This window comes from Tyto alba, unplaced genomic scaffold, assembly GCF_018691265.1.
Source record: "Tyto alba isolate M040663 unplaced genomic scaffold, T.alba_DEE_v4.0 Super-Scaffold_2, whole genome shotgun sequence".
NCBI classification, from domain to species: domain Eukaryota; kingdom Metazoa; phylum Chordata; class Aves; order Strigiformes; family Tytonidae; genus Tyto; species Tyto alba.
The window spans coordinates 75,777,486-75,803,962 of NW_024881282.1; the positions used below are offsets into that span (position 1 = coordinate 75,777,486).

Here is a 26,477-nt window from a genome sequence, read left to right on the forward strand (position 1 = left end):
TATCAAAGCATTATCCTCTGAAACCCTGTTCTGTTATGTTTCAGAAGTTATATTTCTGCCTTTTTAGTTACCTTCTTTATTTTTAATGGAATCTAGATTAAATATACTGTTCAGTTAAAGAGCACATCAAGGAGGTAAGACATTCTGAGATTCAGGCATGTATGTATGTAGACTACATGTGAACACAAAGCCAGCAGAATCTATGTGAACATTTTGAAATAAATATTGAAGATGTCCCTAAAACTTGGATATCTGTGACAGCTGCCTTTAAAACTCAGCAGTTTGAGTAATTTCATTCTATGTTATTTTTCTTGCTTCTAGATTTAGTTTCATGGATCTTGTTTTAGTCAATTGCCTTGATGCTAGAAAAGCAAGGAACTTGAACTGTATCGTCCTGATGATAAGGAGAGTTGGAGCAGTCTCATCTGTTTATTGAAGACCAGTACAATTTGAAGTCTTCAGAGGCTCTTCCCAGTAAACGGGTAGTGCTTATAACAGTGCTAATGCTACAGAATCATTACACTCAATTAACATAATTTATCTTAATTTAAAAGTGCTTTCTGCTCAAAAATGACAAGAGGAGCAATTGATAGACAAAAAAGGTTTGATCTTTGTTGTTTGTTAGCTGGTATTTGTTTCTAGAAAATTGTTAGGTGCATATACCCTTTGATTTTTATACATATATACATAAAGCTATTTAACTTTTCTCTTGCATGAATTGGGAAGCCGCATGCAGTTAGAAATTCTGCATGCTAATTTTGTCCTTGAAGTGGTGCTTAGAGCCCTCTTCTCCTAGGTAGACAAGTTTACTGTAACAGTGGATGTTGAGTGTAGATTCAGAGTGAAAGTTGTAGTGGGCAAAGGCGCCTTTGATTTCTCTAGTGTCATGAAAGAATTGACAGAAGAGACAAGTGACCATCTTTTGGAGAGCTAGTTGAGTAATTTAGTATCTTTTGTAGTCTGGAGTCAACTGTAGAAGGAAAATGTTGACTGGTCGTGTGACATTATTCATAATTCCTAGCAGTCTGTGACACTGTGCAGCTACCCATTTCATGAAACAGAAATGTGTGAATCAAGAAAGATATTAGAATATAAACATACAGTATCAGTCTCTCTGTTGCTGTATACTGCAAAAAGAAGATGTATAGATAGTGTTGAATGTATGCACCAGTGTTTTAAAAGTTAAACAATATTACTGAGATATTGCTGGTATACTACCATTCAGATACATAACTCAGTGAATACAGAATTTGTTTGAGATTTAGAAGAAATACACGTTTATTTAAGAGATCGATGTAGTTTTGTCATTCTAATGATGTCATACAACAACTAAGAGGAATTAATTTTAAAGTATGTTTCTAGAAGTCAATAATTCATAATATTTTCATATTCTTGCACTCTTGAGACATTACAACAAGGAGATTACTAATCTTTTCTCCTTCAAGATTCTGTATTTTGCATAATATTAATCTCATATGTTAGAGAACACTGTACTGCTAAAGTTACCATCTTGCAGATGAAATTGTATTAGACTACCAGTTTGTTTTATGTGAAGTGAGTATGGAATCATGAAAGCTCTTTAAAAAAAAAAAAAAAAAAAAAAAAAGCTTGAGTGTTGGTGTGCTATTACTTAAAATACAAAATGAAGAAGATCATCTTAATTGAGGCTGGGAGCAATAAAATATATTTATATGCTAAAAGGCAGCTTCTCAGGTGGGTAGAACCAATTTATGTGAGAAAGTATGTATTCCTTATCCACCAACTTGATTACTGCAGGATCATCCCTTTGAGTCCTTCCAAGACACATGTGGGATGTCTTCTGTTTTTTATTTTGACCAAAGTATCCTTTTAAAATTTCTTCATCAACATTTGCTGTTAAGCTGATCTAGCTTATTTTTTTGTTCCTTATTATGTGCATTTGGCCACTGCATTCCTCCCCAGTGTGCAAATCTGATTGCATTGTCTGTGTCTGCATATCTGTCAACATTATAAGCCTAGCCCACTCTTTCCCTATCTCCTGTAAATGCTCCATTCTTCCTCCTGTGGTATTCCTTTTCCTATAAATACCCGTTATCACCAACATTTGTAACTGCTGCACTCTTCATTTTCAACCTCCTTAGCCATTTCTGCCATCATACCCACAAGGAATTGAGAGGATGATGGATATCATTGGCAATTGCATTACTCTAGTTATAAACTAGATGTAGATGTGTGTAGATGCATTTATAAAGGCTTTTATCTCCCCATGCCTGCCTTCTCTTCCCTCACGGTATACTCCTTGTATTCTTGGTCTGTAAACTCTTAATTCAGAGAAGCAGTCTTGTGTCTGTGTTTTTTATATGGAACAGTATGTTCTAACCCTAACTGAGGCTAATGTAAGCACTATATAGGAATACTTGATTATTATGTAAGATGTTCTGACTGATGGAAGTAGGAGCCTCAGAATTTGCTGTGAACTCTGTGACTGCAGTGTTGGAGCCTTAGGAGGCCTTGAGGTGTGTCACAAATGCTCCATCGCTATAATGTTGAAGGAGATAAAAATAAGGACTTAGCGTGAAAGTGTATCTTAAAACAGCCTTAATACCATAACGAGGATATGTATTTGGAGCACACTCATCCTATCATTTCTTTGTAAAGGTACAAAAAATACCTAAGAATGTGCAAAGGAAAAAACCTACATGATTTTAATTGGTAGGCAATGTAACAGTCCTCAATAGGGAGACTTGTCTGGGGATCTTCCTGATAGTCACTGGAAAAAAAAATATTTTGTATTTTGAATGAACTTTTGCTACAATGCTATGTCAATAAAACACATATGTGTCCAGGTACTTATTGGGCATGGTCACAGTTTTCTGAGGAACTGCATAGAGTACAGTCATCTGAGATAAGAGAAAATCAGTGCTTCAACAGCATCATCAGTGCCAAGCGTCCTTTACAACATTTTGCTTACAAAGAAAGAGAAGGCACTATTATAATTAGTCTGCCTTGAGGAATGCTGAATGAAAAAGACAATTAATGATTTTTTTTTTTTAAACAGTAAAGCAAACTGTTAAGTAACAGGGATTAGTAGAGGGATTTAGTGTTAAACATGGACTGCAATCAAATACTGATTTCAACTCTTTTTACTCTCGACATGCTACTGAATGTTTTCCTTAACGGTTAACATATACTTTGTCAAAATGAGTCTTCCAGGGCAGAACTTAAAGGTCAGTGATAAACATGTCCTCCTCTTTCAGAGAGCCAGTCTTGCTCTATTAGTATGGCAAGGCTGAAATGGTTCTTGTCTTAGCATTGGAAAGCTGTGATGATGCCTGCTGTGAGATCTTCAAACATGGAAAACACTGAACTGACTGAGAGGGTCAGACGAACTGAAGTGAATAATGCTTAATCAGTAGCTATCTTTTTGAGTAGCTGTGGGGTATAGATTTGTCTTTAAAAATGGAAAACAAAACTAATCACTGTGTTTGTTTTCCTAGTTACTACATAACCACTTACGTATTCTTTTCAAATTCAGTAGAAGTTTGCTGTTTTTTGAGCCAGTCACAGCAATGCCACAACATAACAAAGCTATTTGAGAAAATGAACTCAGCCTGATAGAAGTTGCCATCTGGGAAAAAAAAAAAAAAAAAGCGCTTTGTTTTTAATCCGTACTTATGATTTTTCTCCAGACTTCCTAAAGGGTTGATCTTCATCTCCAGTGTTCATATTCAGACTTTGGCAGAAGTGTGTCTCTAATTTTATACTGCTGTCGCTACATAATCTGTACTGTATTTGAGGAAAGAAAACATCATTTAAAAACTCTCATATTAATTTTTCCACACAATATCAAGGAGACTAGTAGTCTAAAACATGTTTTCTCTGAGCATGTTCTCTTTGAGTGGATCTCAAGAGGTTAACATGCAGCTTAAAATGTATAGATAATATATCTGGTGTACAAAAATAGTCTAAGGACAAAGGAAAAAAAAAAAAAAAAAGGAATCCTTGACATGATTTAAGAACATGTACTCACTGTTGAGTAAGGAAGGATGAGTAAAGGCCTGCCAGAGGGCTTAAACTGGGTTTCTGGCTAATAACACTACATGTGAGTAATACATGCAGATCACAGGTTTGCTTTTGGCATGTGTTAGCAGCTAGCGATGCGCAGGGTTTTATCTCTCCTTGGATGGCCGAAGTGCAGTTACATTTTATAGTCTCATACTTGTTTCAGTTTTAGCCTCACCAAAAACCCTTTAGCTGGCAAAGAGGGCCAAATCTTGGCTGTAAACTTTCAAAACTTTAAGGCAAAATATGTGAAATTAGCAGCAATCAGTGATACTTGATTGCAGTGGGTGTTCCAAGGACAAGAGGGAGGAGGAAGGTCCTCTTCAAAGCATACTGACGAAAGAGAGAGCTCTGCATGACAAGCAGTATTGAAAAACCAGTTTAAGCCAAAAACTCTTTCTTGAGGAGAGACCTCAAGAACAAAGAAATATAACTCTAAGCTGTTACACAAAACATGCCAATATTGCCCTGGCTTTCAAACAAAGTAAGCAGTAAAGGAAACCTGCCTGACAGAGGCAAAAATAGGCTCTGCCCCAGTTGCTTGTACACAGAGACTGTGCAAGTAAGCCCAAATGGTCAAGGCTAATACCTAATATTTAGGCACTTCTGGTATTTTTGTAACCTTGTAATGACTAAGAATCTCACACCTATGTGAGCCCTCTGATACTTCAGACTGTTTTTGTAAAACACTGATGTCCCCATCTTAGAAGTTAAAAGAAGAAAAAAAAGTAGAGGAAAACAAATCATCCTCCAGTTGACTGGTTTTTGTGTGTGCTGTGCCAGAAATGCACAGAAAGTGGTTGGAATATGGTTGTATTTTACGTATTTATTTACTTTAAAAATCTGATTAACAGTATCTCATACAACTATACTTGCTTAGACACTCAGTATGCATATACTGTTGTCAGGAGTGTGATGTAGAGGTATTTAGGCTCACTTTGGTACCAAACTGTATGCATGGCAGTATACAAGATATAAGCCTGCCCTCCCTGGTGCCATCACTAGACAGCCTCTGGTTAGCTGCTTTAAAGGTATTTAGGTGTTCTGACACTTTAGGTTAATTGGCAGAATAAAATCTTTTATACTTTGTGACATGGTTTAATAATAAAAGCTAGCTACAACTTGGGTAATATTTTCACTTTAATGATCACACTTTTGGCTTGAGTTTTAGCTGTATATTATCTATATTTTACACCACCTGCGGTATTGATTTCAGTATAAACATGTATTATAAAGTGGTAAGTCAGAACTGAAAGATACTGTATGTCAGCACCTTGGATAGATTTTGCTACACAGCAAAAGGTGCTATCTTTGTTCGTTGGCCTATTTCTTTTGACTGTTACTTGGACTGTGGAAGATTCATTTTTATTCTATCACTCAGCCACGTCCTAGTAGACATGCTAAAACCTTAGTTCAATGGCTGGTTACAGGACTAAGTCTTCTATTGTTTAACTGTTCTGTTCAATTGCTTTTCAGTTGCTGTTTGCTAAAATGTGTCCTACTATAAGATAGTTAAGTTTTTCCAATGAGTAGCAATTTGAGGATCCTGTTTCTCAAACCTGCTGTGTGTCCAAAACCTTGTCTTCTGACATTAATTTGCATCTTCATACATTAACTCATAATGTGGTATTAGCTTCAGAGTTTAAAAAAAGAATATGAAATGCACAACTGAGCTGAAAAGGATCAATAATTGTTGCTTTAACTGTGGCAATATCCTTATTCTTTCAGAGCCTGGCCCTGACTGCAGAACACAGGCCCTGGCCGTACCTGTTCTGGAGAACTCGTGCTCCGGGAACAATATAATGGCAACATTGATAGCTTTCTTCTTGTGGTGATGACAACAGTGTATTTATCCCCACTGAAATTTTAAATTATCTAGAGTAGTAAATAAAAATAATGATTCAGCAATGGCCCTTAGTATATCTATCTATTACAGGTTTTAAGAGTTTGGTTTGGTAACCAGAAGTTTCGTATGTATAGCGACTTGGAGCAATATAGGACTGAAAATGTTCATGCAATCCTGTATATATCCCGATCCACAAATATATCTGTTCAGACTTAGCCTGTGCAACTTTATCACCCTGAGTGGAGTCACATCACTACTTTAATTTCCCTGTGCTGTTGTGTACTTTGTTGTTTATCTTGCTCTAATACTTTTTTAAAAAAAATTTTAGCCTCTGTGTTACTTTACACAAACATAAGAATGAGAATGAATGAAGGAAATACAGCAGAAATCTGTTTGGTTTTCCCTGTCTAGTTTTTTGAAAATTATTTTTCTTAGTTGACATGCCTGTATACTCTTCTTTCAATATTTTTTTTTTAATACTTTTGTAAATGCTTCACTTTTTCTCCACTGGTACTGTCCCTGATTTGTTGTGCCTTTCCTGTCTTCAAACTTTATCATATTCATGCTCTTTTCTTTTTCAAGGAAGAATAAATGTTAATATGATGGGTGGCTTGGCTCTATATAAGAGATTTATGTGCTAATGTAGGTGCATTAGTACCTGTTCCTAACCTTTATCATATGTGGATTGCAATGAATGATAGCAATTAAAAAAAAAAAAAAAAAAACCAAAAACAACTTCCGAGTGACTCCACTGTAAAACAAAGAAAAAACCTATAAAAGTCTTAGCCTACCTTCCCTGGTTATACCTTATGGAAGGAAAGTAAGCTGCAGTAATTAATACACAAAGAAGGGTGATGTTAGATGATATTTTAATCCCACATTAAATCACAACTGGAATTGGTAGCTAAGTAGGTGAAAATCATATGCATTGATACAGCTATGTGAATCCATGTAGTAAGGATGGGATTCACTTGACCTCACATGGATGTCTGCAGTGTAGGCATCTACATCTGATGTAGTTACCCAGACTTCTTTATTACCAGTGGAGAGACAATGGCACTTGGGGTGATTCATCTTGTTTGGGATTAGATTGACGAGCTAATGAGATGAACTCTGTCCTGAACTTCCCATTTCCCTGTCTATGGCAAAAGGAGCCTATAGTAACTTAGATGTAGACACTAGCAAGTAGAATTAATTTAAGCTATTTGAAAGTTAGTGGTTGAAAATTGTTTTCATGCCTTTTCAGTCAGTGGAACAAGTTACCATAGGAAGGCAGTTTCTCCTCTGTTTAAAAATAATGCTGATATACTCAATGATCTCTATAGTACACTAGGGTTTTATATACTGTAAATGCTGGGTTTGGTAGATTTTGAAACAGTTCCAGCTAGACTTTTATGAGAATGTTTGGACATAGCTAAGTGTAATGTAAAATAATGTAATTTACACTTTTTCTTACATATTACTTCTGGATCTGGCCTTTTTTTTTTATCTAGTCACCTTCTGTGCTTTCTCAAGCAGATTAACAAAGGAACAAAATAGTTGTAATAATTATCCTTGGAGGATAAAGCAATTCTGAATATTTTATCACTTTCAGTCACTTTTCCTGTTAATATTTCTAAGTGAAAATAAATCAGGAAAATGTTAAGTCTTGCTGTCTTTTTATTCTTGTTGGAGGAGTGGTTTGGTGACTCATGTTGATTGGGAGTTTTTCCAATTTTAACATAGCAATTGGGGGTGTTGCATATTTAAAAAGGAAAAAAAAAAAAAAAAAAAAAGAGGCAAGCTCTTCTCCCCAGTCTTCTAGTAAAATAAGCCTGAAAAATAACAGCAGAAATAAAAGTCTGAAAAAGATCCTATTTTTAAACGCACATTTTACTTTTTGTGTCCATGATGTCATTCTACTGCCTTATTCACGATTTTTTTATGGTCAAAAGCTGAATTTCTAATATAAAAAAGCACATGCTACAAGTTCTTCAAATATACTTTGAACTCTCTTAAAATGAGTGTAAAGGGTACTCAATACATCAACCTCTAAACCATGGTTTTAAATTAAGGTGCTGGGTACAACTCACGGACCTGCCACTTTCTCAGCTCCTCTTGTCATTGCTTAGTTGCTTGTTGGAGTAGGAGCAGGGCAGGGTCAGGGGGAGGAGTAACCTTCCTATTGTCATGTCCCTTTTTTGGGGGGGAAAGGAAGGATGTGTTATTTTCCAGTACATACTCTGGTGTATTGTGTAGACAGTGCATAGAAGAGCATATGATTTTCCTCAAAATACTCAAAGTGCTCTTGCCTTCTTTCTCCTAAAAAACCACACATCAGCTCACTTAAGCTGAGCACATTTGCTACATTCAATATTTTCCCTTACAAGATTTAGTCCTTGTCTTTTTTTAGTTTGGTTTTCTTCCTACACTCTCCTGAGCTTTGTCATCCTTCTTTGTCTACTATCTTCAGCTATCTATTTTTGCCTTGGCAACGTACCTTTTCTCCCTCTCAACCTTCTTCCCTTCTTATTCTCCCAGAATTTTTGCTTTACTTTTCTCCTCCTTGGCTTTTTTTCTCTGCTCGCAGTGATTTCTGATGATTTTAGTTGCCCCCCCTGTGTCTCCCAACAGTCTTCATACTCTTTCTCATCTCTTTTCCTTCATCTAGTTCTTAATTAACATTTGAAGGTAAACTGGTGATTCTTATGACTTAACAAAATGACATTGTTTAGAATAGACTTGTAAGGTTGGGTCTTCTGTTGTTTATTCATTTTTTCTTTTATATATGCATAGAAAGGAATCTCATTATGGGTGGTAAATATCGAAGCAAATAAAGATTATATAAATCTACTTACGTTCTCTGTTTCCTATAAGTAATGTGAAGTAGTAGTGGCAGTTAAAAATACATATCATCTTTGAAGTGTGATTCCTTCACTGTAAGGGAGCCAGGATGATCATCAGTAGGCTTTGTCTGAGCAAGACTTACCAGTCCTGTTGAAACTTGAATGATCTGATTTTCAAGCATGTATCTTCTGTGACTGTAAACTTCAATACATTAGCGAATGGTGAATAGGATAATGAAACTGGAAGCAAATTCAGATAATTTAACTTTCAGTGCTCTTTCCTGAGTTTTTAGATTTTATTTAACATAGTTTTCAATTTTTACCTCTGTATTTATAAAAAAGGGAAATGCTCTGTGGATAGACCCTTTCTCTGAGCCCTCAGTGAAACCTAAAGTAGTAGACAGTATTACCTGACAATCTGTTTTTTCTTTCCATTTTCTTTTTCCTTTTGATGTCTTTATGACTATCTGCATTGGTCTGTTTTTTAAACAAAGTTTCTTTCAGTTCCAGCAGGGTTTTATTTTTATGAAAGACATAACTGACACTGTTGGCAATCTGTTCAACATTGTATATTGTTTAAATGTTGCTCTAACAGCTGCCAAAATTAGGACTATGTTGTTGAAAACTGAAATTTATAGACACTTTTTGCCAACAGTGAAGTCAAGGTGTTTTCCTGTGCTCATGTAAGCAGGAAAAGACTCAAATGTATAGGAGTTCTGACTTTATGGTTCAAAAAAGAAATTGGCTGTGTATGGCCATGTGTAAGTGACATCATTTACTGACTCATTAGATGCTTGCCACTGGGGCTGAGACCTGGAAAGGAGCTTTTGGAGTTGCAGGGGAGGAGAAGGCTGAGTGACGTACCTACACTTTTAGCAGCATCTCTCAACAAAATCTGCTTCATACAATGTAGGAGAATATGGGAGGTAACGAAGGACCATGACTAGCTGCAGAATGACATCACCACACATTTGCAGAGTGGATGGTGATGACTCGCCACCTACATCACTCTGTCTTCACTGCAGAAGAAACTATTTGTAGCCAGCTTTTAGACAAGGCAATACCAGGTTTCTTGTGAGATTGCTGAATAAGTGATGGAGAAGTCAGATGGAGAAGGGGAGAAGGTGTGAAAAGAAAAAAGGTAGAGCTAAAAAAAAAAATAATCTTGGAAGTCTTAGTGTTCAAGAGGTGGGCTTGCAGACCAGCAGTAGCCGATTTTTTCATCAGCAATAGCTGATGATGATATAATTTAGATGAGACATTATTCAAAGGGAAAAAAAAAAAAAAAAGGCAACCGGGATGTATGTAAATAGCTTAACTGATTGCAAGATCAGATCTCATGTCTGGACAGACCTCTGCTTTATATAAATACCTCCAGTATTGTTGTTGTTACTTTTACCTCCCTTCTTTCCTGTGGAAATATTTAGTCTCTAGCAGTCAGAATTTTTTCTGATCAGATTTTTGAAAGTTCTTATTCCTCTTCTCAAATCTTGTGGTAAGCTTGTAGATATTTCTCCAGATTCCTTTCTAATCTTTATTGTTGTTGCATATATATAATGTTGCTTTAATAAAAAAAAAAAAAAAAGAACAAAACCAAACACCGAACATCACATTTCTTCACCGAAAAAAGCAAACAAAGGGGATATTTTGACATGTATTTGCATGTGTGTGTTGTATGTTTTATCTATAAAATTAAAAATCTTCCTGATGGAAGTTCTTCAGGATTAGAAGGCTTTCCCATACCTGGAAGCACCTAATATTTTTTTCTTTCCATTTTTGTGAGTATAGTATGATGTTTTTCTGTAGGCTCAATGATAAATATTCAATATTTGTCTGTATTATACTGTAATTACATTCAGACTTTACAAAGACAAGCATCTGAAGAATTAAAGGTATTTCCATTCCTTGCAAAAAAGAAAGTGCAAATAGAAGAATGTCTTTTACTTGAAGTTTTTGACTGAGTGCCAAGTTATCAGTGTTAGGATGTTTAACATTTGTATGAGTTTAAATAAATATTTTCTTGTGTTACTACGATGTCCACTGTTAGCTAGGGAGAAACCCAGTGGAAAAATCCCCTGTGTCTTTTCATGTTGCTATGTAAATCCAGGGCACTGGCAATTAAAGAGTGAAAATGGTATATGTGAGAAACACTTGAAATATAATTAGCAGGTTCCTACTTTCGTAGGCACTGCATGCATGTTAAAATTGTACCGATGACAAATTTTAATCTCCAGTAATAATTTTAAAATTTAATTTTTCTGTATTATAGCTTTACTAAAAATACTGTTTCTAAAAGTTTAAACTTGATCAAGATGAAATTTAAGAACAGGTAGATCTATTTAGTTAACTAAAATAATATTTTAAAATAATAAAAATATGCTGTATTAATGGAGAATCATACTTGTTCTCAGGTACAATTGTTACAGCTTTATTGTTGCTACTAGTTGTCCGTTGCCATAGACAATGATTTCCTTCTGTGCAATGTATTAAGTTTTTTTGCTTTCATTGGGAATGGTTATGGTAGCAGGAAGGCAGATGCACGAGAGAAGCAGGTATGAGTACAGTTAGCGCATGTGCGTTTTGGATGATTGGAAAGCAGTGATGGTTTCACGTTAAGTTTCTTCTGCTAGCTGCGTACTTCAGAGATAGCAAAGGCATTGTGTGCAGGTGCCACGATCCAAAGCCTTTTCCTTGCACTAAATGATGTTGGTCTGGAAGGTTTTAACAGAGGATTTCTGTGTTCTTCAGGAGTTTGTATTGGTTCTTCAGTCATCTTTTTAACAAGAAACAAGCTGCAATAGCATGCTGAAGGATGTCTAACTAGTCAGATCACGAAATTTCAAGGGTTGTTGTAATACTGGGAAGGTTGTTGTGAGACAGAGCCTGAATATTTCATTCAGTGGTGCTAGTGGTTCCCAGAACTTTGACTACACAGTGGACATGGATAGGCTTGTTTACAGAGGAGTTGTACAGTTTGCAAATGGAGGAACCATAGCTAAAACAACCAGGAGTATTGGATGTTAGTTTGAGAGTGGCATAGCACAGCTGACATCAGTATCTTGGTTTTGGCAGTTCTGATGGCTGCTGAGGATGCTCCTGCTGCCTTTCACAAAAGTTCTCATTCATTCTTTGTGTAAAAAAACTTTTTTGACTTTTCTTGCCCCGGCCCCCCCCCCCCTTCCTTGTAAACAGTAAGGAACATCTGAAGTGAAGTTTGGCAGAGACAACTCTGTAACCTCCCCAGGGCTCCTGAGGAGTTATGCTTTGGGTAAGATGATCACCACGTGGACCCATGTCCCAGTGGGGCACAATTTACTGCTAAAGTGGAGAGGTTTTTGGCTTGGTTTGTGCTCAGGATAACATGTACTTTTTTTGATGGAGATTTTTCTGAGAACTGTTTGTCCTTGTATGAGGCCAGGAAAGGTGAAACAAGTCCTATCTCTTCTTCTAGAGGCACAGAGCTGAGAATGCCCTCTTTACAACTGAGAATTTAAGGAGTGTAAGAGCCTGATGATCTGCTGGGTAAGAAATATTGACAACCTTGCAAGAATATTTGAAAAAGCCAGTTACGTAGATACTGTGGTGATGATAATGAAATAAAAACTTTGACAGAACGTACTGAGAAACATCCTGTGACTATCTGGTCAAAATATCTCAACTGAAAAAATATTTCTACTATAAGGATTTCAACTGTAAAATTTGTAACAAAAAGGAAAAACAAAAAGCTTTTTACAACAGTGAATGATAATGAGTAGTAAGGTTAAGGAGGAATTCTAACCTGGAGTTTAAGATTATAACGTGTATTCAATAATTGTGACCCAGTTTAATCCTTTTGGGTAAATCATGTAGCTTCATCTCCTAGGAGAGTCGGGAGTCAGAGTGTGTGCAAGATTTTATGAGTCATTGCTTTAGACTTTAGAACGTAACATATGCTTGACTCAGTTTGAATGAATAGAAACCTGTTTTTTCTTCAGACTGGAATTTAATTTGTCATTCTGTAACATTAGAGCAATTTTTTTCCTGAATTTTGAAGAAAAAGCACATAACAAGTAAGTGGAAAAATAGTAGTATTTGAACAGCACTCAAGGTATTTAGGCAATTGTAGACCTGAAAGAAAATGCTATTATCAAAAGAATCCTACCACAGTAACACTTGTACACTAGATTGTAAAAGGAATAAATAAGAAATAATACAGACTAGAAATCAGAAATTATCCATTCTGTCTAGTGAATTAAGACAGTAACATTACTAGAAGTGATGTAGTTTGAGGGTGTGAAAAAATTAACACTCCCATTATTATGCTGGAGGTTGAATTTCTTTCAGCTTTGGCAGAAGAGCTGACCATGAATATTCATACTCACCAAATGATTTTCCTTGATCTAGACAAGGTTTGGAAAATACAGCTAATCATTTATTGTGTTTTAAGGAACAGAGTAATAACTTCTTACATTGCTCTGTCTCTAGCTACCTTATGTACCACTCTTCCCATATGAAGATGTTTTTTGTCTAGTAACAGGAAGCAATTGGCAGCTGATTTTAAAGGACAGGCAGATATATTTTAACATACTTAGTGAATATTTTGGGTTTATTTTTTCCCAGAATGGATAAACCTGTAAGAACAAGCTTTCTGTTTTCCAGCAACTCTTAAGAAATGTTTTCTATGCTGTCCCTGTCCTCTCCAAAGAAAACCTTTCTCATGAAGGTTAAATACATATAAACAACAAATTTAATAAAATATAAATAATATAAGCAATACAATATAAATAATGTTAATACATATAAATACTAAGGACACATACATAATTAGAAAATAACAAGCACAGTTATATTTGGGGCCACTGTTTTCTTTGGTGTGCTTTACTGGTACTTAATCTGACAAGTGGTAATGCAAAAAGAACTTTAAATTTTGTATTTTTTTTTTCTTTGAAGCATGGCTTTTCGTATAACCACAGATTTTCAAACAAACATTGGGCAGAGTTGGTTATTGGGCTGAGATGGGAAAAGGGAGGGAAAAGAAACAACATGGTGCTGGGCATGCATCAGGTGCAGAAAATGCTGCCAGACCCAAAAATTCCTCTTAATGTCATCTTTGTGTTTCAGTAAGTACTTTATTAATGGATACTACAGCCTGGCAAAAGATCAAATGACAGATTATGTCAACAAGGCTTAGCTAAAATTACGTGGGGGACTTAAATTCAAATGCATAGTTATGTTTAACTGTAGTTTTGTTTCCCTGGGTTTATAATGGGCCATTTTTAGAGTAATCATAGCATATATTAATGCTTTCCTTCTTAAACACCTAATGCTTCCTCAAGGTTATCTACAAACTTCCTTCAGAAATTTCCATATATAAACATAAACAAGAAACTCAAGAATTTGACTGTAATAAATATTCTTCAGAGATATTAAGTATGTGACTTAGGCTGTATATTTATATATTTGTAAAATGAGTATTTAAATAAGTAAAAGGCAAATTCATCTATGTATTTTGAATGCTTTTTTCCCTTTTGGAGAAGCAGAAACAAACCTGACTGTATGGTGAATGTTCTCAAGCTCCTGGTTTCCATTCTGAGATCTATGGCAGTGCGTGTTTCCTTCCTACCTGTGTTTCATTCCTTTCTGTGTCCTGTGCTATTCCATGTCCTCCTTATGGTGACGATTCAGTGAAATGAAGTTTTAAAATTATAGTACCAATGTTGATATTTTTCTTTAATAAAATACCATTGTTGAGTAATTTCTCAATGAATGGTCTGCTGTTTTCCTCTGCAAAAACAAGGCAACAGCTACCATTAAAGGTGTATACTGTCTTTCAGCTTGGCTTTGGCCTCCATTTGTGTGAATGAGAACAGCCCTAAACAACTAGCAGTGTCATCTGGATGAAAGATGTCCATTTTTAAGAATTATGGTAGATTTATCTTTTGGGTATTAATGAGAGGTGACAGCCATTTTTTGAAGGAAGACAGGTTTTCCTCAGAATAGTTTGTAAAACTGTTATTTTTCAACCTCATCTCAGGTATAGAAAACTCAGTTTGCAAGGATAATAGTGATATTACTATGAATAGTCTTTAAAAGTACCTGAGTTCCAGTAGAGTTTTAAGTATATCAGCAATGTGATAAATCAGTGTTTCTGTATCTCTGAGATCACTAAAAGATCAGATCCAACCTATAGTTTCTTAAAAAAGAAAAGGCTCATTATTGTTAACAGTAAGTCCACTTAATGTGCTTGTAAATACCGAGTAAATCCACCTTTCTGCTTATGCAAGGGAAAATGAAGTGCTTTTTGTCAGATTTCTCTCTTGATTTCTATTTTTTTTTTTTTCCTGGGCAGATATTGACTCCTATTATATATGCCTGCTGAGCATGAGTGGGACACAGCTTTAGTGATGCTTATATGTGGACTTGTGTAGTGTATACAAATAAAGGATCTGTGCTCCTCTGTATTTTTTATACAGTCCCTACTACATGTATGTATGGCATGGGAGTGTTTTTTTTAAATGTATTTTTACATTAGAGCAGTAACTAAAACATGACTCTTACATAAATGTTTAAAATGCTGTGTGTTTTGATACTACTGACTTTATATGCCCCTTTAGGAAAGGAGGGGGTTAGCTTTATCAATTTGAAATACACAATTTTTTAAAAGTGTAATTTTAGTATTTCAAATATGGCATAACCTTAAAAGTTCTATTGTAATTTCCTCATATCCTGAGCAGAAATATTATTTAGGATACTGAAGAGGAATAGTACTAAAAATATGAATGTAATCTCCCTAACAGGAGATTGCAAACAGCTGTTTTTCTGTTACTTATTCTTCAGTGAGACAGTCACAGGCTTGTATATCAGCATCGCTGTGAATGTTGTGCACAAGAGACCTGAAGAAGTCCATAAAGCTGCTACTTTTTTTTCCTCATTTCAAAGTTCAGTGACATCTGGAAGAACAATTTATTCTAGGGTAACCATACTGTTTGTGCTTCCATACTACTCCATTTAATATTCACATGTTGATCAAATTTAGGCTTGCCCTGTGTTTGTGCCATTTTGAAACCCCTGGTGCCAGAGCCTGTGATTCCAGCACTTCACTTTGTAGAACTATTTATTTTAAAAGTACATTATCTAAAACAAATCAAGGAGTGAACCTCTCAAGTTGTGTGTAAATCTGCCTGATTTTGTCCTGTGATACACAGTACCTCATCAGGAGAATTTTAATTTATTGCATTTTTTTGTACTGTTTAGTATTTGTACAACAGCTATCCACATCTCAAAGCATAGATCTGTCCACATAAAATCACATTAGTAATACTCAAGTTCCTAATGCATTTCATGGTTTCAAGACTGAAAATTTACTTAGAATGGGCTGTTTGATTAATTTGCTTTGCATAGTATTTTCAGGTCTGTCTTTATAGGATTTGGGAAGCAGGATTATTTATTTTAACATTAACACTGGAAGTACAGTCAACTTAAAACAGGATGAGAGTTTTCATAGGCAAAATGTAAGATCCATGCAGCTGTAGCACTAATATGATATAAGGAAAAGACAACGGGGAATAGACTAGGATGTATATTAATGGGGAAGGAGGTTTTTAAAGATACTGTAGAAGAAGGGCTAAAAGCATCATGAACTTGTATCCTAACATACGCAGCACAAAAAATGGAAGAAAAGCACTGAACCTGCTAGTTTATGATCAGATTAGATTAACAAAATATGTGGATGAACCTACTTATTAATTAAAAACTAAATATATTTTTCTTCCATCTCTTTGGTATAAAGTCTATTTTTAAAGGGATGTATGGAACTTTATGGCAGGGATTTACATTGGAACAAATTGAAGTTGGTAGGTTTAGCTGCCACTTTGTCTCTTCCCTTGCTCCCAAAAGCGGGGGGGCGGGGGGGTGGAGCGGGCAGGGGGAGCTGTATTAGTTGAGTTTTGCAACAGTGGTTCTCTGCCCTGGATAAATTTAACAGGTGCACTGTTAATAAAATACTTTAATCTTGGCTGATGAATGTGTTGCAGACCATTGAGATAATCTGTTTGCAGTAGACACAATTAAGTTTTTAGTGAAACAGTGATTTCTGTCAGTTGGCTTTGAAACAGTGGTGACTGATACCTACCCATATGTCATAGGGAACAGTTTGTGCAGTGTTGTATACCTTGTCCACACTTTTCCATCTGTACTTAAGCAACAGCTAGGGTTGTTGTTTTGTTTTGTTGTGGAGAACTCTTGTTTGTTTTGTTTTGTTTTGGTTTTGTTGTGTTTTTTTTTTTGTGTGTTTTTTGTTTGTTTGTTTGTTTTTGTTTGTTTTTTTTTTTTTTTACTGGTAAAAACAAATAAAACTCGGCTAGATGTGCTCCCATGTTCTTTTTCCCAGACTATTTTTATATTCCTCAGAGGTTCTCAATTCCCCTATAAGAATTTTCTGATTCTTCTTCCACATTACTGAAATAAAATAGCTTCTCTTCTTTGGCTTGTCTGGAGAGTTTCTTCCTTTACCCTTTCTGAGGTAGTTTGTTCCAGATTTGTTGTGGAAACTTTAGGTTTCTTGGAGCCTTTGGCACGATGCTCTCCTACAAATCCCCTTTGAAACTTCTGGCATCTCTGTGTAGGGCTCTCCTCTCCATTTTTCCAAGCCTCTGGTCTCCCCTTTTTTGGTAGAGCAAATTATCTCTCTCTAAAAGGAGGTCCCTTCCCATTTTAACTTTATCTGATGCAGTTTTCTCTGATTTAACCCAAAACCTACACGAGGAGGCAAACTACTGGGCTAAAAAAAAAAAAAAATAAAAAAAAAAAGTAAAAGGTCTGATCACAGATTCCTCTAAATGATTAGTCTCTGCTTTGCTTCCATTTAAAAAAATAAAAATTGTGATGATTATGAAGCCATTTTGGGCAGTGCAGGGCCTTTCTGAACTTGTTTTTTGTTTTCATTCAATCACAGCTTGAATAGTGTGGCTTTAGAGACTTAGTGTGTCTGCTTCGCTCAGGTCTTGGATGAGAGCCAGTTGTCTGCCACTTGATCTGTACACAACGTAAAATTATTCAAAGTGGCCTGATAAAGTGCATGGAATGACTGAGGATTTGGTGACAGTGCTTATACCTGAATTTATTGTTATTTTGCATCTTGGGAAATTTATTGTATTGGCAGCTGCTTTGGGATCTGCAGGCTCTAGTTTTCATTCATTTTCATCTTTTTTTCAGCGAGACTGTTATGATCTATTCCTCTGGATGTGGTTCTACTTACAGTGCTATCTTTGTTACCTCTGAAATTTGGACAGTCCAAAAATTATCAGTGAGAACTGAGAACGTAAATGCTTGCTCGCTAAGCAGAGGTTCACTGCCTCTGGGCGCTGATCAATACAGTCTAATTAACTCATAAAAGCCATTAAAGGTGATGTCTTTTGAATCTGGAAGTGGGTGTTGCTCCTGAACATCCCAGTATTTACCTCTGTGCCATAGCACTTGAGGTCAACCAAAAGTTGAAGTGTTGGTTCTGTGTCAGGTTGGAGGGACTTGAACCAAGATGCTTCCAGGAAAAGCTGCTCGGTTGTAAAACTTCTCTTATTCTTTTTTTTTTTTTTTTTTTTTTTAACTTGGAGTTTTAACAAATATTACTATAATTTGCATTCTTCTGGTTTGAGAGGGCTGGTTGAGTGGGTGGTAGGGTAACCTCAATTTGGAGGTTTTTGTTTGTTTTTGTTTTTTTTTTTTTTTTTTTATTTGTACTTGGGATGCAATTTGTATGTTCTAATAAATTCTGTAAATAAGCCCAGATTTCTGGATATGTAATTTATAAATAATCAAAATAAACAAATGATAACATTGCTGTTTCTGCGGCCATTTTTCTCTTAAGGCCTAAAAGGCACTTAGTGTAAAATTCTTCTGTCTTATTTTCTTGATATTATTTCCATGATCAGTTCTGTATCTGGACTGATAATGGTGGTATAAGCCTGACCTTGGGGGTGCAGTATGGATATGTAAAATATGTGCTTTTAAAAGTGAACGGAATGGGTCCAACTGAAAAAATCTGATAGCAGAGACAAAAGATAGGTAAATCCCAAATAAGAAAATATTTCAGATTGACAGGAGAGAAGCAGACAGGAGAAAGAAAGAAAAACCCAAAATCCTTGTGATGGAAGTTTTATCAACTTGTGAAATGGAACGCTCATTATTGATGCTAGAATTTTTTTTTCTATGAAGTATCACTTTAAGTTCTTATTATTGCTATATTAAGAAAGTCTTTGTTGCCAAAAGTAAAACTGAATTATCTGCTGGAATGCAACCAGAGAGAAATGTCTTTGTGCATCTCTTGGAGCTTCCAGGGCTTTAGTTTGCAGTGAAGTAACTTATATCTTGGATTTTATTTTTTAACATTTTGTAGTGTGTTGTTAGCAATAAAGTGTAATAATCTCTAGGCATCTATTGAAAAGCCTGTCTGTAGGCTTGGTCATGGAATAGATCAGTTGATCACTTTATTCCAAGCTCAGTTGATTTTGTTTTGCCATAAAATCCTGCCTTATTAATATTTGTTTGTATAATCCATTTTAAATGTTAACAGGGTTAAGCATGTTCAGAAGGAATTTAAAAAATTGTTGGATTATGAAATTGAGGAACATATTTAGTCAGTCAATGTCAAAGATCTGTGGAAGGGGAAATGAACTTTAGTTTGCACCTCCAAAACTGTCAATTTTATCTCTGTCCAAAAGTAAAAGCAACTGAGAGAGCTGTCTTCTAACATTCCTTCATACAGAAGGGGCTGGGGGGAAGTAGAGAACTAAAGGGATAAGCTTTCTCCACAAAGCTGTCCAAACCTTTAGTCTCCTCCATCCCACAAAAATTTCTGTGATGTAGCTTTTAGTACTGACAACACAAATATATTATTACAGCATGTAACAGACCGTCCTGTTCATGTTGAACCATACTGGGTCAGAGTATGAAGAGAGAATCCAGAAGGAATTGTATGTGTGCTAGTCCTTCAAAAAAAAAAAAAGTACATGTATTTTCTTTTAACCTGTGTAATATGAAGTAGTCTATATTCAGAGACTTGTCAAAGTAATTTTTTTCTGAATTTTCTTAAAGGCAGTCTCAGAAATCTTTTTGCAGTGTTCCAAATACCTGGTTAAGTCCTGCAGTAGATGTTTCTGATCACACCCTGCCACTGTTCTGTGGTCCATTTGATCTTTTGCACTGCTTTCATACACTTTAAACATAAATGTGTTGGAAAATACTGTGTTATGATAACCCTAATATTAAAGGGTTAGCCTTCTTCCACTTGTTTAAAACAATCTTTAAAACAAGTAACAATATATCCAGTGCATTGCATAATTTGTATGATCAACACCAATGTCATGGGTCACACTAAAAATCTGTTTTAAAATAGGTGTATAGTTGAAAATAAAGGAATATTTAATGTGTTCGTGGAGTCTTTATGCAGTACAGCATAGTTGTTAATGACATGTCAATTTTTTTTTACTGTAATGTGAGTGGGTCTTTCGGTGATTGGGTGGATATTCAGTGATTTCATTTCTTAGTCACTGTGCAGTTCTAAGTTGTACTTTAATAGCCATTTTTCTAAGTCTTTCCTAATAGCCATTTTTGAGACTGCACTGAATGCAAAAATTATATAATTTGGCATTTGGGGGTGCTCACTGGTGTTTTAACATAGGTCATTGGGTTGGTTTTTAACTGAAGAAAACCCGGTACCCCCGGGGAGTTTAGTTTGGTGCTGTCATCCCCTCTTGATAGCTGGAGAGCTGAGGCACAGAAGGAAGGATGCACGTGGCCTAAATGAGAATGGCCGTGGACTTTGGGTAATGAGGTCCATGAGACTAGATCAGCAAGCTTGTTCTCCAGCTGGCTGCAGCTCTGGAGCTGCCCAGGACCAGGGAGGTGTCCTGGCTGCCAGCCTGGGCATTCCAGCTGCAGCTGAACTTCTGCCTGTGTTGGGACACCAGCCTGGGCGGGCAGAGAAGCCTCCTGGTAACTGCAGCCGGAGAAGGAGCTGCTGCCTGGGATGGGCAATTGTAAAGGACATTTTGCATGGTCCTTGCAGTCATGCAGTGGAGCCAGTTGTGGACATTTCAAAGGCATGTCTTGAAAGCTCAAAGGAGCATCAATTTTGGATGCGAGAACTGTGATTTTTCCCTGGGGGCTCCTCTGGTCATCATGTTTTGGGAAGAACAAGTGGTATGTGCTTAACCAGGTGAGGATCGCTGCTAACTTGCAACCCTTCCACTAGAGCATAAGGGTGATAAACTCATTCAGGTAGTAATAACATTTTTTTTAAAACTTTGGTTAAAAAAAATACAAACAAGTTAGTTTCTCTCTACTGTTTTTAGAAATTTCTGAGGCTTTGTGTCTGAAATATGTGTAAAAAAAAAAAAAAAAAAAAAAGTCAGGTTGAGACTCTCCTGTCGTAGAATGGTTAATCCCAAATAGTTGAAGTTTACTTTGCTTGTAAACAAGTGGACATAGTCTTACCGGTATTTCCATAGGTGGCACTACGGTCTCCGGCAAGGATAGGATCTTAAAATGATGCTCACATCCTTGGTTTTTGGGTAACCCACCTCTTGACTCCAGAGCTCCCGGGGAATTAATTTTTCGGCAGTCTCTGTGTTTTGCTTTGACAGGACCTTGTGAGACAAGTGTCAGACGGCACAAGGGCGCATCTCCCCGTGGTAACAGTTGGTCGGGGTGTCAGGGCTGCGCTGCCGGGCGCTCTCCCCCGCGGCAGCCATGAGGTACCAGCCCAGGTTAGCCCGGCGGCGGGTGTTTCCGCCGAGTCGTTACAAGTGCTACATGGGTAATTAATAGGTATTTTTTAAAAAAGGAAAAATGGAATATTAGTTTTCAAAGTGTATTTGGAGGAAGTTGGGGGCAGGGGACTGAAAAATAAAATCCAGCTGTGTGTAGCGTTTTCCATGTCTGGTTTCTAGCCCATGTATGAAAGTAGTGATTTAATACTTCATTCTTTGTGACAAAAATGATTCAAAGAGCCATATTTTTCAGGGCTTTTCATCTGAAGGTTTTCGAGGGTGTCCGATAGATCTCAGAGAACTAACCGGGAAGATAATCCGTGTCATAAATCCTTTGTTTCGATTCCCCCCCCCACCCCGCACACTCACCTCCGCGCACCCGCGGGCGGCGGTGTCGGTAAGACCGGCCGGGTGACCGAGCTCCCGCTGAGCAGCGGCGCCCCCGCCCCCCCCCGCCCGCGGAATGGTTCCGCCCGCCGCCGTGCCCAGTCATGTGCGCGGGCCGGCCCGGCCCGCCGCCTCCCGCCTCGTCCCCTCAGAGCGCGGCAGGGCCGGCCCTCGCACAGGCACCGTGGCTCCTGCGGCCTCCTCCCGAACAAAAGGGCTTAGGGACATAAAATCGTTCGGTGAATAAGACTTTGGAAAGCGAGGGCAGGCGGTCTCGGTTGTGAATATTTTCTGATTTTTCCAGAAATCAAGCAGAAGATTGAGCTGCTGATGTCAGTTAACTCTGAGAAGTCGTCCTCTTCAGAAAGGTACAGCTGCATCTCTTGCATGAACGATTCATGGTGTAGCATTGCCAAGCAGCGGCGTAGGGCTTTTTTCTTTCCCTTGTCAAGTTCGCTAGCATTGTTTACGTATTGCATGCTGGTTATTGTACCGTATCCATTGAACCTCTCGTTTTGGTTAAGCTTTGTGCATTTTTGCAGAGATTTATTATTTTTTTTTTTTTAAATGAATCCTACTGAGCTGCAGCATGCAAATCGTACTACAGCAGGCTGCTGGTTTGTGTGTGCTGGTGTTGCAGACCTTGCTCCTTTTCACTGTCATGCAAACAGCATCTCGATTTCTAAATTCGTTTTTAAAGACCTCGCGTTTTTGTTGTGTTGCAGGAAACCGTTCCACGGTTGCAGAGGGTTCCTTTCAATTTAGATGCATAGGAAATATAACTTGGTGAAGCGTTTCATGTCCTGTTATGTGGAAAGGGAGTGTCCTTTGCAAAGTAGCTCAGGAATCACAAATCCTCCAATTAGTCACATTCTGTAAGATAGATGCGATCCATGTTCAAGTCTGTGCTAGGAAATGGAGCAGTCGCTGCATGCAGTAATGGTTCATGCCTGCAGGTAAGGACAAAATGACTCAGAAGTGTTTTTAAAGCAATTATTTTATCTGTCAATCAGATTATTACAATTTCAAGTAGCTGTTCTTGTCTTAAAGAAATATTTCCAGGTACTAAATGCACATTAAGTTTTTGGATGTGAAATAACCTCCTGGTGATTATTCTGTTGATTTTAAATGATCCAGCTCTGCTCAATTCTGTTTTGCTTGCAACTGAATTTTAGGAGAGATTTTTATTTTCAAAATTGCTTAAACCCAGTGCAACATAATACAGGGTTTTTTTTACCAAAATTATTTGCAGTAATAATTTCGGCTGTATGCAGAAGACAGTCCGAATGTTCTGTTTTGCTATTTTAATATTGGACGTTGGCAAAAAATAAAATTATTAATTTTAAGCACTCAAACTGTATGCTTAGCTGAAATTATCTAAAGTACATTCTATTGAATGGCTCAGTATCGAAAGACATAATGCACTGAAAGCTATCTTAAGGAAACAGTCTAAAAGACATCTTTCAAAATGAACGAGTGCTGTGTGGCATGCATGGTTTTAAAAAACAAAATGAGCAGTTTAATTTGATTTGTAAGTATATTTGTGGAAGATACGTAGAAGCAAACTGCATTCCCTTTCACCAGCTGTAGTATAACAAAATATCAGCAATGAGAGATACAGAAAATGGTGGGGGGGAATGGGTTGTTAAGTCACCTTTCCAAAATGGAGAAATATAAGAGCAGCTTTGAGAGAGATTTTATTTATTTATTCAAAACTAAGAAAAATTAAAGAAAATGTTAATTTATCCATCCCACTCTGATGCCTAAAATTTTTAAATACTAATTTTGAAGATTAATAAAATGGTGGTGATAACAGGATGGTGGGGTGAATATAGTAAAGGAAACAGGTGTTAACTTGATTTTTGGAAAGGCTTTTCTTGGCATTGCTGTGGGGAAATTCCATATATAATATAGATGTTTATGTTATCAATATGAATGTTATGCAGCACTCTAAAACTGATCAGTCTGTTTTTGAGCAAAACATGCTCCTAGTTGAACTAATGGTAGTCCTAGATTAATAGGTCCCTGTAAAGGATTATAACATAATTAGAAAAAGATGCATTTGTCTGAGATCCATTTGAATGCCATTCTTTGAAAAGTAAGCTTTTATAATAGCATGATGCATTATCTTGCAATCAGGATTAAAATGTGAATGTTGTATATGCACATAGATTTCTTTTAAGGATTTAAATATGTGGTGCTGTTCACCTGGAGATTGATTTGACACATCAGCTGCACAATTTACGTGGTCAGCTATAGATGAAAACAACTTTATGTATTATCTGAGATTTTTTTTTTTTTTAAATAACCACATTCTTTTCACCTATCTAAAAATAGACTGATTTTTTTGCAAGCTGTTATGAAACAGTGCTGTCTGTCCTATTAGCTGCCAGTTCCTTTCAAGGCCCTTTCAAAATTACTGTATAGGATGTTTTAAGAAAAAACAAAATTACAGTGTTGACTGTCTGAACTGCTAAACTGTCCCCAATCTACTGTATAGCAAAATTGCAGTGTGTGTTCATACCATACAGACGTGAAAATACGTATGTTTTTGACAAACACAGAAAGGGAATTCATGCTTGCATATTTTTTTATTATCAGCTTTTACTGTTCCTCCTAGTGGTTGGACTTTATGAGAAGCTCGAGTTTTCCGGGTGGAAGATCTGAGAGAAGTCTATGTCTTGTTTCTTGTTTTCCACACTAGCAGAGGCTGCTAGACAGTGCTTGCATAGCGGGAGGGGAGGTGCTCTGTGCATTTACAGAAACTGGTGAAATGAGAATAGAGAAGGCATGAGAGAGAAGCCCATTACTTGCCTCTTTTTTTGGTTGGTCTTTGTTTTTACAAGTCAGTTTAGTGTTTGTAGGTTTTCCTGCTCACTTGGCAAGTTTGACATGTTATCCTATTGTAGAGGAAAAAAATAATGAGAAGGAAGCTGGAATATAATGGATGGTTTGGCTGTTATGGAAGCTCAAGATGTTAGAAATCCTGCAGCATTCTCTTAGGGTAGTTGGCTGTTACGTTTTTAAGAGGCTTTCAGGAGGCATTAGCAAGAAAGTGATATGAACCCTTTTGTTGAGGATCCTCTGAGATGTTAAAGACACTGCAGCCTTGAACAGTAAATTAATACAAACCTGAGACGGTTCTCATAGTGAGATTCATCCTTCCTTTCCCCTTACGTCCCCCCTAGAAAAACTGTAATTGCAGATGAGGGGGATAAGATATCTGCATTTTGGTGTGTTATGAGATATTTCATTAAGCAGACACAACCAGACAGCATCTCTAAGTCCTAAATTTCTGAGTAGTTAATGCTGCCCGTGTACATGTTTAGCAGCCTGTGTCAAAGTCCTTGTTCCTTGTTGATAAGGTAACCTGGGCAACTGCGGATGCGTGTGTGCACATGGACGGGTACAGTGGATCATGTAACCTGCTGTAGCTTGTTACACTGAATGGATTTGTTAGGATGTCTGAGCTTTAAGTATACTGTGGAAATGTTTTCCTACATGCTTACAATGTGACACACACCTGCTTTCTTTAATAAGTAGTAATTTAACTACCCTCATGTTCTTGATGTTTCAGTGGAGGCTGTGTGAGGTTACTTGTCCAAGCCTTGCAAATGTCATTAGAAGTCAGGTAACAGCAGCCAGATGGAGGAGGATGGTCTTTCAAGAACCCTCCAAAAAAGTAGGAATACTATGAGTTACGCAGTCTTCTCATGTACCGTACAGTCAACCTTTTGAGCTGTACAGATTACTTTTTGTCTTTTTAAGGTCTTTGTGGAACTCCTTGCAAGTTTCTGTTTTGAGAAAAGTCATTTTTTCTACCCGGATCACTTTCTACTCTTTAGACCGCAAACCTAATGTGTATATAGTATTTTTCTTTTTCATACTTTAGGACAAAGAACTCAGAAATTTTTTTTTTTAGCTCTAATTTTTGTATTCTGAATTTATGTCATCTTAGCAATGTTGTTTGACCACAGGGTATTAACTGGTAAAGGTTATTAGCAAGGCTGATAAGTCGGAAGTATTTGACCTGCTCTTTTCTCATCTTTCAGCAAAGGTTGCATATGCATGTTTCTTGTAAATGAATTTCTGCTTCAGTGTTTTTTAAAAAAAAAAAAAAATAGCAGCCACTCATGAACAGTTTTAAAGTAGATAACTGGTGTGTGTATAATAATTCAATTTTCATGATTTTGAGAGGTTTTATAAGTAGCAGTAAGATACTTTCAAATGACAGCAGGACAGCAAAGTTTGTGTTGTTCAATGTGTAGAAGTATTTGGGGTGGGGTGGTGCAGGCAAGGTTTAAGGACAACTGTTGTTTTTGGTTTTGTTTTTTATCCTTGGGCTATGTATACCCCTCTCTCTTCGTAATTTATCTCTGAAGAGCAAATGAATGTATTTCTCAATGCTTTTACATGGTTTCTTCATCAGGTCATGCCAAGAATGCAGTCAGGGATGAAGCAGAGGAGGGAAAAATCTAAAATAATGAGGAGAAAGAAAAAAGATGGAGATAAGAGACCTAATGTTAGTTGATACAGGAGGCATTGTGAAACAAGTTATGAAGAATTCCTTCAGGTTTAGGAACATGTGGGATTTTTTTTGTTGGTGGTTTGTTTTGGTGTTTGTTTTTTTTT

At 36.8% G+C, this 26,477-nt stretch overlaps 1 protein-coding gene across 5 annotated transcripts in view; it reads left to right on the forward strand.

The window, feature by feature from the left end:
* The window catches only part of SRPK2 (SRSF protein kinase 2), a 148,513-nt gene that overhangs the window by 29,294 nt on the left and 92,742 nt on the right, over positions 1 to 26,477 (forward strand). Inside the window, exons 1-2 of one of the 5 annotated variants that reach the window (XM_032996202.2) lie at positions 21,959 to 22,213; positions 22,571 to 22,801. The exons of 3 other annotated variants lie outside the window; for them this stretch is intronic. In XM_032996202.2, coding sequence (XP_032852093.1) covers positions 22,761 to 22,801 — 41 coding nt within the window. In that variant the 5' untranslated portion in view covers positions 21,959 to 22,213; positions 22,571 to 22,760. Of the gene's footprint in view, positions 1 to 21,958; positions 22,214 to 22,570; positions 22,802 to 26,477 lie in introns of those variants that run through there. One more of the 5 variants, XM_032996203.2, reaches the window with a different exon arrangement.